General features: G+C 41.3%; 1 protein-coding gene across 1 annotated transcript in view; it reads left to right on the top strand.

The window, feature by feature from the left end:
• The window catches only part of NCOA2 (nuclear receptor coactivator 2), a 123463-nt gene extending 114129 nt beyond the window's left edge, over positions 1–9334 (top strand). Inside the window, exons 21-22 of the mRNA XM_075704548.1 lie at positions 3678–3767; positions 9296–9334. Coding sequence (XP_075560663.1) covers positions 3678–3767; positions 9296–9307 — 102 coding nt within the window. The 3' untranslated portion in view covers positions 9308–9334. The remainder of the gene's footprint in view (positions 1–3677; positions 3768–9295) is intronic.
• Positions 9335–12724: the final 3390 nt, after the last annotated feature.

Here is a 12724-nt window from a genome sequence, read left to right as displayed (position 1 = left end):
CTTGTAATTTCTCTTTCAATCCATGGGTTGCCTTGGCTCTGTTGGTGACAACATCACACTGGAGATCACATACTAAAACCCTTACGATGATCCCCAAATCCTCCTCAGCACGTTCTACGTAGATGAAACCTGCATTCTTTGTTCCCAAATGTATTATCTTCCTTAAGTGCTGTGGCTCATTCTGTAACAGTAACCTGTTTTCCTCCTGATTTACCACCCCAGCACTGTGTCATCTGCAGACTCTGCAAGCAAATGTTTTATGTTTCATCTAGGTCAGAGGTGGCCAGCTGGCAGCTGAGGGGCCATTTCTGGGCCACAAGACAGTACTTTTTAGTCCTCAGGAATGTTTGCTGTGCTGCTTCGCATTTTCTTTTCTGAGAGACAGGAATAAATAAAAATGTTTATATGAATACTAAAACTGGTTTATTTTCTTCTGTGTTCAGGGCATAGTGTTTTACAATTTGGCATCTTTATTTAGCAATTGACCTAGGCTTTTTCTCGTAACTGGTGGTTTTCAAAATGGCTACATTTTCTTTAATTCTGCTGACTGTTGCCATTACATTCATTCTTTTGGCTTTTTTATACTGTCACCTACACTTTTACTTACTTATTCATTGCCATTTTTTTGTTCCGTAATACGTAATTTTAACTTCACATTCTCATCTCTTTCTAACCACAGTGAATAACAGTGGTTATGCTACAAATGTGTTTCAGCTTTAAAAAAAAAAACTTAGCACTTCATATGTTAGTGGATGGTTTGGGAAGTAATATGTATTACTTGTTAGTAAAAGCCGTGCCTGGCCTTATTTACCTGGCAAGAAGCAAGTATATTACCTTTGGTACCGAACGGGTTGGTTTGGCTCTGTCTCCTGTCTCTCTTTGTGGCACTATACTGGATCATACAGACATATCCAGAGCTCAGAAATACTAAGTTTGGTGTTTATCTGCTCATACTGGTATATCTCCAGCTTCTCTTGTTTTACTGCCTAGGCTCCCAGCATCGCCAAGTAGAAAATGAAGAATTTGCCCAAAATATTGTATTTTCCTTGGGCTTGCTATTTACGATGCTTAGAGACTCTTTTATGTACTTGAGGGATCAGACCTTGTCTCATTATCATCTTCTCCCTTATACATTAAAGCTCTCTAGGCTGCTCTTACTAGTGTGTCTTCTAGGAGGCTGATATCAGGAATGCTGAAATGCTAGCTGCCAGGTCTGCAGGTGCCTTCTGTCCAAAACAGCTTCCCCAGGCATCGAGGAAGTCTAAACCTTCCCAGTGTTACACTGTTCACACAACTTACTGTCTCCTTGTCATCATCGTCATCGTGTTTGCACAATGGACTGTTGCCGTGGTTTTGCCTGTTCCTTGTTTTGCACCACAGATCCATGTTATTTACTGAGTTGTCAGAGAAGCAATTTGAAACCTATGCAAGAGAAGAGACTTCTCAGTATATGAAATAAACCACTCTCTAGATGTCCACTCAGAGTGGATGTTTATTAATCTGCACAGGTGCAGTATTCCCCAGGCCAAAATTATCATGGCATCTACAAAGAGTTATCTTGAAACAGTATTTCGATTTTGTTCAGCATAGTGGGTGAAAGGAGCTCTGGAGTGGTAGGAAACTTTTCTTATTAGACACCTTGTATATAATTCTGATTTATTAGCAGCAGGCTGTATTAATGTGCTTAATTGCCAAAGGAATTGTAAAACATCATCTGTCTTGTTTTAGTCAGGTTTCATATCTGATAACACCGCTTGACCTGTCTTCAGAAAATGATAAAAACCCTTCCATTTCTTTGTCCTTCTCCATACTTCTCTGATTGAATTGTTACTGCAGTCAGAAAAATTAATGTGTGAATGTGGGTTGTTTTGTTTCAAGGACTTCTGAAGCAAAGGTACTCATATAACAAAACAGTAGGATTTTTTTTTTTTTTTAATCTGTTACCATGCCACTCAGGATTCTTGCATCATCGCTGACAAAGAGATTCTGTGATAGGAACTTCACTGGTGCCTTTGCTGCTTTTGTGGTGTGCAGCCTGGAACCATCTTCCTTTTCCATACCTGTCCACACTCTGCCATGATGCAAATCATGCACTCATCTTTTTGCTCCAAAACTGCTGTTGATTCAGTATACAATTTTTTATTTCTTTTTATTTTTTCCTTCCTTTGTCTACTGAACAAACAGAAAAGGCAGTTGTGCCTGTGCATTCTGATGAATGTTGATCAATGGCAGAAAACACTTTTCAAACATGGATCCTGTTGCTTAGTCAAATGCATGTAGATAAAGCTGTGAAGCTGTCTACTTTATTTCTTTCCAAACAAAATAGTGTGGTTGTCTTCCCTTCTCATTTAAAATTTCAGGTTCAGGTTTAAAAGTCTGCTCATTTGTATTAAGAAGCAGAAAGCATCACTAGAAGGCTTGCAGTGCTAAACAATCAATTTCTTCAGAGTTGAAATTTCTATGGCAAAAATATTTAAGTTTTTAACCTTTCCTGCTGAACTACAGTCTTGTCTTTGGCAGCATTTGAAACCACTTCTTTAGGTGGTTGCATGCGATTGCATTTAGCTTTGCGACGTTCTGCGAAATCGGTGAATAGCAACAGAATCAACAGTCAGGAGGACCTGAAATGAGAAGACTTTGGTGTGGTGAATTCGAGACAGTCTTCCCCCCTTACTGCAGCAGGTTTCTGTAGCTGAAGTGAGGTAGTGCCGTGGCAGAACCTCCTCTCCTTGGCAACACGAGTCTCCTAAAGGGCAGGTGACACAGAAAACAGCTTTTTCCTTCCAGCAAAATCTGGAGGGGCATATCTTCACTGTTATCACATCCATCTAGTCTGAGGGAAGTAACAGAGAGAAACGAGTCAACAAAAACTCCCTAGGAAGAGGCTTCTTTCCCTGTAAAGCTTCTAAGGAAAGATGGATTTTCTAATATTTCAGAACTGCGCTGAAGGGCTGTGTTTTGTATTTTATATGAGTTCCTACACGGTGAGATTAATCCTTTGATTAAGAAAGCAATGTTGTAAATTTGGCAAGCCACTCTTTCCACATAACTAAGCATGACAGACCCTTTGGTTGTGCAAAATCACACAGCTTCAATACTTTCCCGTGGCTGTGTTCAGAAAATTGTTAAGACTATCCGTTTAGGAAAGCACGCAGCTGCAGGTTTTCCCATTTAATGCTATCTTTCTCCCATTGCTTACGAGCAGAAAAGTAAGCGTCATTAAAACTAAGTCAATAGTCGCTATAATTCAACCTGCGTGTTACCTCATCAGGCTTTGAGAGAATTGTGTGGTGGTTTGCAAGCAGAAAAGCTGTGTGTTACTGAGGTTAGGAAAGCAGTTACGCATTTCTGCTTTCAGGACTTTGAGAGCAGGCATGTCCTCTTCAAATAATACTGACCTGATTTATGGAGCCTGTTTTGTAAAATACGCACAAGGGTCATAGTATCAGGAATTAAATCTTTGTTATTGACTGGGAAGCAGAATGATATGAGTCAAACACACGCTGCACAAGAAGGGTGCTCGGCTATATGGTCACTTCCCTGATTGCAACATCATCTCAAAAGTGGATGTTGGTACATGCAAGTAGCATAGTGGTTTATAATGCTGCTTTTTAATTCCCAGCCCTCTTCCCAATGTATTTTTAAATTAATTCTCTTTAATATCTTGTTACCAATAGGTTAATGATCCTGCTATGAGGGGAGGCAATCTTTTTCCAAACCAGCTGCCTGGAATGGATATGATAAAGCAGGATGGAGATGCAACACGGGTGAGAAATGACATATATAGGCATACAGAGGCAACGGAACTATGAATATACTGTGGTATACTTACAAAGTTAAAAGGACCCAGGGTAATAGTGATTAAGTTTTTTGCAATTAATTTTTTTAATTCCGCTTTTGGTGACATCTATATTAAGTTCCTTGTTTAGATCCCACTAGCCTTACTGAAGTGAGTAATACAGAACACATTTACATTAACAGAATACATTACATTATTGAATTAACAAACAGTCACATTCAGCGGACTTAATGTATAGTTGTATTTGCTTTTTACAGAGCAATTACATGACTATTTGCTGATGGTGGGAAAGACGGACTGTTGATTTATATTTGCACTGCGGCATGCTTAACCCATTTCATGTTTCATCCTGCCTAAGTGTTTTTCCACTTCTCGTTGCATTATACTTAGGGCAAAAATCTCATGAATTATTTAATTTATTACTTTCTGTACAGTGCTCCTCCTGAGAAAGAGTGGTAGAACTGAACTAATTTTCACACGAATTTCCAACTGACAGAGTACTTAGCGTTTGCTTAGGTCAAAACCGATTTGTATTCCAGAGGGTGACAGTACTAAAGGAAAGACATTGTGGAGTTCTTGGCGTGTGGCCGAGCGAGCGAGGTGGTTTTTATGTGCCCCTCTTCGGCGGAAGGGGTTTTTTGGGGGGGAATAATCTAAGTTTAAGATAGGTTTGTTACAACAAACCCGGTATGTCGAGACCTGACGTGAGCGCAGCATTCTCCCCGCGTGATGCCAGCACTGCAGCTGTGCGGAGCCATCCGGACGTAACGCAGCTGACCTTTCTGTACAGCGAAGCAGCCTGACGTAGAAACCTGCGCACACCCTGCTGACGTCGCTCGGGGCGCGTGGGGGGGGTGCGAGCGCCATCTAGCGGCTGCCGCCGCTCCTCCCGCACCGCCGCTCCTCCCCAGCGCTCCCGGTGAAGAGGATGGGACGCGAAGGCTTTAAATTGTCCCTTTCCTGAGCGCCTTCTCGTAGCCCAACGAGGCAGCTCTCACCCGTCAGCCCTACCGGAGCCACTGTGTAACCTGCGGGAGGGCCGTCCCTGGCACCCCTGTTTCCTGTCCTCGCCTCCTGTGCGGCGTCGAAATCGGAAAGGTGGAATTAAACAGATTATCCTCTTATGCCGAATCCAATAGCAAAATTTAAAGTTTTCTACAGTTAAAGAAATTCGGCTAATAAGGGAAATTAAAAAAAAAATTGACCGCAAATGTATCAAGAGTAACGAAAACAAAGAATGTGAAAGTACTAAGGAAGGAGAAACCACATGTGTATTTTATTGTATCCCTCTTTTTTTTTTTTTTTTTTTTGCACACATATGTGTTTAAAACTTCCTGGAGGCCAATTCTTTTCACACCTTCGTGCTTCCTATCAAAATACAAGTGCCTGTCTCTGAGAGCGGAGGATCTGTGCATAGAGAGTCTCTTCTGCAACCATTTTGCGATCGCTTTGATGATTAATAAAAAGATGCAGCGTGTTCTGCTTTAGCGGCAGCTGTCATATACCAAGGCGTTATCTTCCTACTTAGTGCATTCCCTAACCAGCTAGATTTCCTGGGCTAAGAGAAGCCAGACTGTCAGAGAACAAAATACCAGGTACCACTGAGGAAAGAAAGGGAATAGGCTGTTGAGGGGGAAGCAGAAGAAGAGGAAGGAGGTGGCAGATTTTAAAGAATGGTTGAAGAGAGCCGGAAAAGAGAGTGGCTGTGACAGAAAGGGTACGAGAGAGGGTGGAGAGAGGTCAGACAAGAGGGCGCAGGTAGAAGGAAATGAGTGGCAGGACTTTGGGCAGCAAATCTGGCGGGTTTAAAATTAGAATAATGGAGTCTGTGCCATGACAGACAGACAGTGGCTATGCATGACAGCAGTTTTGTCTCACCTGGAGAACAGTTAACTTCTTAAAACGTCTTGAATTATTTGGTAAGGGTACATCGGACTGCACTCTGTGATTTTACTTTTATTCTACTAATGTAGCTCTGACTGTCAAGAAAAACGTAGATGGTTTATATGCACTATAAATACCTTTTACTGAACTCTGAACTGTGATAGAGGTTAAGTAGCTACTGTTTTCACGCGTCTGTGCTATAAACTACTACGTAACTTTTTTTTTTTTTAAAGCTCAGGGGGTGTAATGAGAAAGGTGAGGAGGGGATTAATGTGCTTCAACCCTTGGCAGTTGTGGCTTTAACGTATGAAAGCTGAGAAATTAATCTGACAAATGAGAAACAAACCCATCTGACAAATTTGAGGGTTTTTCCAATGTTTCATGAAGTTGATCTCAACACCTGTATCATTTAAAGGGAACAGTTCTATTTAAGAGTTGAGTAACCAGGAAATAACATGCTATTGCTGAAATCAGCACAGCACAACTGTGGATGTCAGATCCCTACATTTACTGTTTTGTCTGCTGAATACCGATTCACTTTGTTTTAACACGTTAAGGATAAAACTTCTACAGCTTTAAGTCTTGCAAGGATGATACTAATGTTTAACAGAGCAGCTGTTTTTAAAGTGAGTAGAGGACAGAGAACTTTCTGTCTCTTTCGAGGCACGAAGTACCCTTCATTTGTAGAGCTGAAAATAGTTGCAACTGGAACAGCTTAATATGTTATTTTGCCATTATTGGAACAAATTTGTAGTAACTAATTTCACATGGTAAAAGAAAATTTTGAACCTGCTCCTATTTAAAAGTAAATGTCTGAAGAATACTGCTTGTAGCTGAGGTTTTTGAGGGGTGTTCAGTTTAACTTAATACAGTATAGCAGTAATTCTATAGTCAACGATCTTCAGGGTTTTCAGATTAACTCTCTACTCTGAAGTTGCGTACATCAGCCGTAGAAGTTATTCTGAGCAATTTATAGAATCATAGAATCGTTTAGGTTGGAAAAGACCTTTAAGATCATCCAGTCCAACCATTGACCTACACTACCAAGTCTACTCTAAACCAATCAAGAGTAGACTAGACTAAACCATGTCCCAAAGTGCCACATCTACCCGTTTTTTGAACACTTCCAGGGATGGTGACTCCACCACCTCTCTGGGCAGCCTGTTCCAATGCTTGACTACTCTTTCAGTGAAGAAATTTTTCTTAATATCCAATCTAAACCTCCCCTGGTGCAGCTTGAGCCTATTTCCTCTCGTCCTATCGCTAACTACATGGGAAAAGAGACCAACACCCACCTCACTACAACCTCCTTTCAGGTGGTTGTAGAGAGTGATAAGGTCTCCCCTCAGCCTCCTCTTCTCCAGGCTAAACAACCCCAGTTCCCTCAGCCACTCCTCATAAGGCCTGTGCTCCAGACCCTTCACCAGCCTTGTTGCCCTTCTCTGAACACGCTCCAGCACCTCAATGTCTTTCTTGTAGTGAGGGGCCCAAAACTGGACACAGTATTCAAGGTGTGGCCTCACCAGTGCCAGCTACAGGGGGACAATCACTTCCCTGCTCCTGCTGGCCACACTATTTCTGATACAAGCCAGGATGCTGTTGGCCTTCTTGGCCACCTGGGCACACTGCTGGCTCATGTTCAGCCGGCTGTCTACCAACACCCCCAGATCCTTTTCGGCCAGGCAGCTTTCCAGTCACTCTTCCCCAAGCCTGTAGCGCTGCATGGGGTTGTTGTGCCCCAAGTGCAGGACCCGGCACTTGGCCTTGTTAAACCTCATACAGTTGGCCTCGGCCCATCTGTCCAGCCTGTCCAGGTCCCTCTGCAGGGCCATCCTACCCTCCAGCAGATCGACACTCCCACCCAGTTTGGTGTTGTCTGCAAACTTACTGAGGACGCACTCAATCCCCTCATCCAGATCATCGATAAAGATATTAAACAAAGCTGGCCCCAAAACTGAGCCCTGGGGCTCCCACATTAGCTATCAGCCTAGAAATAATTTGACATATTCTTCAAAGTCCTGTTTGCTTTGGTTATATTTAAATAAAAAGGGGTAGGGAAACGTTTTTCTAGAGATACACTTGTGCCTTGTTTGTCTTATTCCCTCCTTTATGTATTTTATCACCCTGTGACTCAAATATTTGTTAAATTATTAAAAACCCCTCCTTTTGCAGTGCATGGTTTTTTTTCAAGTCACCGGTATAGTGGAACCATTTATTTAGCATCTCTGTAGAGGTACTGTTTGTTAAGTACCCACTCTGAAAATAAGGACATCTTTGGATTTTCACTTCTGTTACGCACTTTAGGGTGGAAAAGCGCTAACAGTGTCCCCAAACTGCCTCGCAACGTGTCAGGGCGAAGAGCTGAAGTTTAGCTTGTCCATATTAGTCAGGATCTGAGGGATGTGAGTGTGGTGCCTCTGTGCTGTGATGAAGCGAGGAGCAGCAGGAGCAGGACTCGCTGTGTTGGCCTCCAGACCGTGCTCATGGCTGGTCACCCCCAAAGAGCTCCAGCTGGGCTGGGAATAGCAGGTCTACAAAACAGGACCTTGCTTTCCCGAATCGCGGGGTGGTTCCTGACGCAGACTTTATTTGACAATAGAGATATATTTCTAGGCCTTCTGTGATTGCGGAGGAAAGTGTGGTAAAGTCCAAAGCACGATGTAGACAGCTTCCAGAAGGCAGCCTAGCAGCACGCGCACGGATGGGCGAGAAAACTGCCTACTGCCAGCGCCGTCCCTGAGCAAACGGGGTCTTCCTTGTGCGCGACAGGAGGCTGCGAGCAAAGAGCCGCTCCGCTGCCGGAGCCATGAGATAGGAGTGAAAAGCAACCCCAAGGGAGGAGAAAAATGGGTTTTGGCTGGATTGGCTCTCTGACCTGACTGACCACAGTGCCCCGTGGGAGCAGGAGTTTGCAAGGGGAGGAAGGCAGAGAGGCACAGATTGCAGTCACTGGAAGGGACGGTCTTAAAACAACTGTGAAAACCACATCCTGAGGGTTTTTTTAAATAAGAAAGTACAAGAAATTAATCAACTCAGCTGAAACCAGTTTGTATTCTATTTATGTAAAGACACAGCAAGGGCAGCAAGTATAATGTAAAGAACATCTCTAGGAATCGATAGCTGAAGCTTTCTTTTACTTCTTTATTCCCTTTTTTATTATGATTCTTGGAGGGGCAAGTAAACCAAGGCAGTTGTTTCCTTTGAGAGTGATATAGCAGTAACACAGGGAGATTTTGCACATACTCCAAGTGTGAGACTTCTCTTAAACCATATTGCTGTGCCTTTAGCTGGAGTCTACGAGAGGCACATAGATGATCCTGAGTTCTTACAATGTCCATAATAATTGGAATGAATTAAGGACCTAAGAATGCAGTGAAATTAAACCCTCACTGATATCACTGGAATTAAATGGCAGGTCAATTGTATCAGTGTACGCAAAGAAAAGTCTAGCTTTATACATTCAAATTAATTTTGGGGTTTAAAATAATACACCAGTGTATGATCGGTGGTGGATGTTGCAGTCCAGCATCCACCTCTCATTCCCCTCTCCATCTTCACTATCACAGAAGGAAGAATTCATTTGTTCTTCTCCACTTTCTCTTTTTTTTGCAGAAATATTGCTGACCCTGAGGGTGGTTCGGTTGCTCCTTTCTTCAGCTGACTGGGCTTACGGCCCCAAATCCTTACCGGTTTGAAGAGCTGCGTCTGTTTGTCGTGACCCAGCTGAGCTGCCAGCGCCGGTGGCGGCTGCCCGCTGCCCACAGGACTCAGCCCTGCCTTCCCGAGGGGAGCCGGGCGGTCGTTGCCGAAGAGCAGCCTCTTCTTTGACAGTCTGAAGCTAGCGTACAGACAGTTGCTCAGTCTGTTCACTGCATTCACCTTAGTGCAACTTAGATCTCTCCTGCGAAGTAAATGTTGACAGGCAATTTTCATAAACCATGTCAGATTGAATGTATTTAAATGTATGTATTTAAGGAAAACCAACCATGCTCTTGTTCTGTTTCTGTTTCGTTCTAGACCTTGGTTTTTTTGCTTTGTTTTCCCTGGCTTACTCAGTCTGGTGCAAAGGATTCAGTTCCGTCTGAGAACTGGTGTTTTAGACTAAGGCCTGCATTTTGGGGCTGAGAGGAGGCGTGGAGGAGGGTGTAGAAGCAACGTCTGGTACATACAGAGACCTCCAACGAGCACGTTCCGCTGACAACAAGTCAGAGATGAACCGACGCAGAAAACTATACAGACCAATTTTAAATGGGGTTAAAGTTGTAAAACAGATGAGAATTACCCTGCGAGAGGGCTGTTTATAAGGGGCATTTCAGTTGGGTTTTGTGGTGATGTTTATAATGCAAGTCATGAATCCAAAAATACAAGTTGGTTACATTCTTATTTAATTAAATTCCTAACAATCAGCAAATCCTGATTTTCTAACCTGGCTCTCCTGACCTCTTTCATCTTCCTCTTCTTTCTAATAGAATAAAAAAACAGGTTACCCCTTTATTTCCCTAGGTGTGTTTCCAGCAATCTGGACAGCCAGTTCCTGGATGCTGAACAGCAAAGTTCAATGGTAATGCATGTACTGGTTATGGTAGTGGCAGAATTGGTGCATAATATCAAAGAGCTCGAAATACCTGCTTTAAAGCATGATAATTCGTGGTCCCCATCCCCTTAGCTGGGAAAATAACAATTCCTGTAATACCTATAGCAGATATCACTACAGACTTCACCACTATCGAGTTATTTTAAAGCAGCGTGGACTACAAGGACATTTTGTAAGGTACATAAAATCCAGTTTATATGTAAACAAGCAATAATTTAAGTTGAAAACTTAAGTGTTTTACTTGTATAATTTTTGTGAGATATACATGTTGTGAAGTTGATTCCAAATGAGGTACTTCAGTATTAAATTAGATATCTTCTTAGCCGTGCGTGTCTCCTGGAAAAGTGTTTTGTAAAGGATCACAATGCCTTGATTAGACCTAATTTGTAGGCTTGAGACTTCTCATTTTCTAAACCTTGTGATTCTGCTCATAATGTCATTTAACTAACCTATATTATATGCAGCCACTGTAGGAACCAATTCTTGATTTTTGTATGTTTATATCCTTTCGTAATAAATCTTAGAAAAACTGTTACTAAGCGGGCCGCTGTTAGGGGGTGGGGTTTTTTTCTTGCCCACTGTGCTTGGAATAATCTTTTACTAAACTGACATCAGTTTCTGAGGACTTGAAATATTAAGAAATTGATGTTTTTGACCTCTGTTTTCTTTCCGCTGACCCCCAGTCCACAAACTTTCTAGCCTGAATGCCAATTTTTTGATGTCATGTAAAATGCAATGCATTTTATAATATCTCATCAGCCATGCCTTTTGGGAGCGAAAGGTTCATTCTGTTGCCATTTAATTTGTTCTGGTTTTCAGGTGGGAGTTCAAATAAAATAGCAGCTATTCTATATTAAGGCTGAGGAAAATATGATAAAGGTGGTTCAAAATAGGCTTTTTCTGTAGAAGGCTTTTGATGAAAGCCCAGGAAATGTACAGTTGTGTTTGTCCCTAAGGAGGGCAGTGCCACCGTTCTGGAGAAACAACATTTTTCAGCTGTCACCGTTCTGTTACCAAACTCAAACAGAATATTTATTCAGCTGAGCCGTCCGCTTACCTGCTGATGGGAAACCAAAATAACTGTCAGCCCTGAGCTCCACAGCCTCATTACTACAACGACACTTGTGTTAAACTTGCATTATATATCTGACAAAAAATATTATTTATATAAGAAATGTATAAATTTGAAGGAATGAACTTCATGCACCACAAAGTGTAAATGAATTTTAAAATCATTTTGTTTCTATTCCATTCTTTTTCGGTTCCTAACCGTAACCTCTGCAGATAGATTATTCTTTTTCACAGTGGACAAAATAGTTTAAATTTGTCCCGTTTCATGACAGACCTGCAAACTCTTATCATCTGTAGTGATTATGATACTTCTTCATCCATTGCCATTTTGGAAGAAAGGAGATTGTACCTATCACTTTGGCTCCATTTGAGTTCATCGTGACTTTAGTCGTCTTCTAACTAATGAAAGAGAAAAGTGAGTGAAGGAATCTTCTGATCATATTGATCACTATAGAAACAAAAAAGCCAAATCAATTCCCTTCATTATCAGTATTTTTCATCCTGTATACAGTAAATTTGTCGGAGAAAGTACTTGGATTTTGTTTAACAGAACAATTAATCAGTGTTCTACTTACATTACTAAATGTGAAAGGCACGTAATGTGAAAAATAAGCATATATACATGGTCGTACGACCTGTTTAAGTGTTCATGTAATGTGGTAAGTTTAAAAAGTGAAGTGAGCTGTTTTGCTACAATTAATTAATTTGTACTCGACCTTTAAAATATTGTCCCACACCGGTATCCCTTTGGGCTTGTATTAATTAAAAGCAATGTTTTTGCAGTTTATACAATACATTTTTTTAATCTTTGTTTAAAAGCGGAATTCATATGGGCTTAACAGATGAAATGGGTGGCACAGCTCCACTTGCAGAACCCAAAGATACACAATCAGTTTTGAAATGCAACTTAAGCCATTAATTGTTGGTGTGAATTTAAAAGTTTTCTAGTATTTGTATGGTAGTATGCTGCCTAAGAGCAAAAGCATTCTCTGCACAAAAGAAAATTTACTGTAGTGGCTTTGATTTTAATTAGAATTTTCTCCCTGGTGTTTCTTTGTAGACTAAAACAAAATCTTTTAAGTTTCTTACTACAGGTAAAAGCTATGTGCAAGAACCTCAAAATGCTAAAATCTAGCATAATGCCTTAGATCTGTTTTTAAGTCTTGTATATTCCTACATAGCTGTCTGATGTATTATATTTGTATAGTGAATTGTGTACAATTTTGGAATAAGTGCATCATCACTTAATCTTTATGTTGTTCAATAGAGATGATGGACACATTTCTTCAAACATTTACTGTCATTTAATTTTTTCCCTTTATGTCATTTGTGGGTTTTATTTGTACAGTTCATCATGAAGTTGCATCTGAGATGTG

Source organism: Pelecanus crispus, chromosome 2 (genome assembly GCF_030463565.1).
Source record: "Pelecanus crispus isolate bPelCri1 chromosome 2, bPelCri1.pri, whole genome shotgun sequence".
NCBI classification, from domain to species: domain Eukaryota; kingdom Metazoa; phylum Chordata; class Aves; order Pelecaniformes; family Pelecanidae; genus Pelecanus; species Pelecanus crispus.
This window is presented reverse-complemented; position numbering and strand designations above follow the sequence as displayed.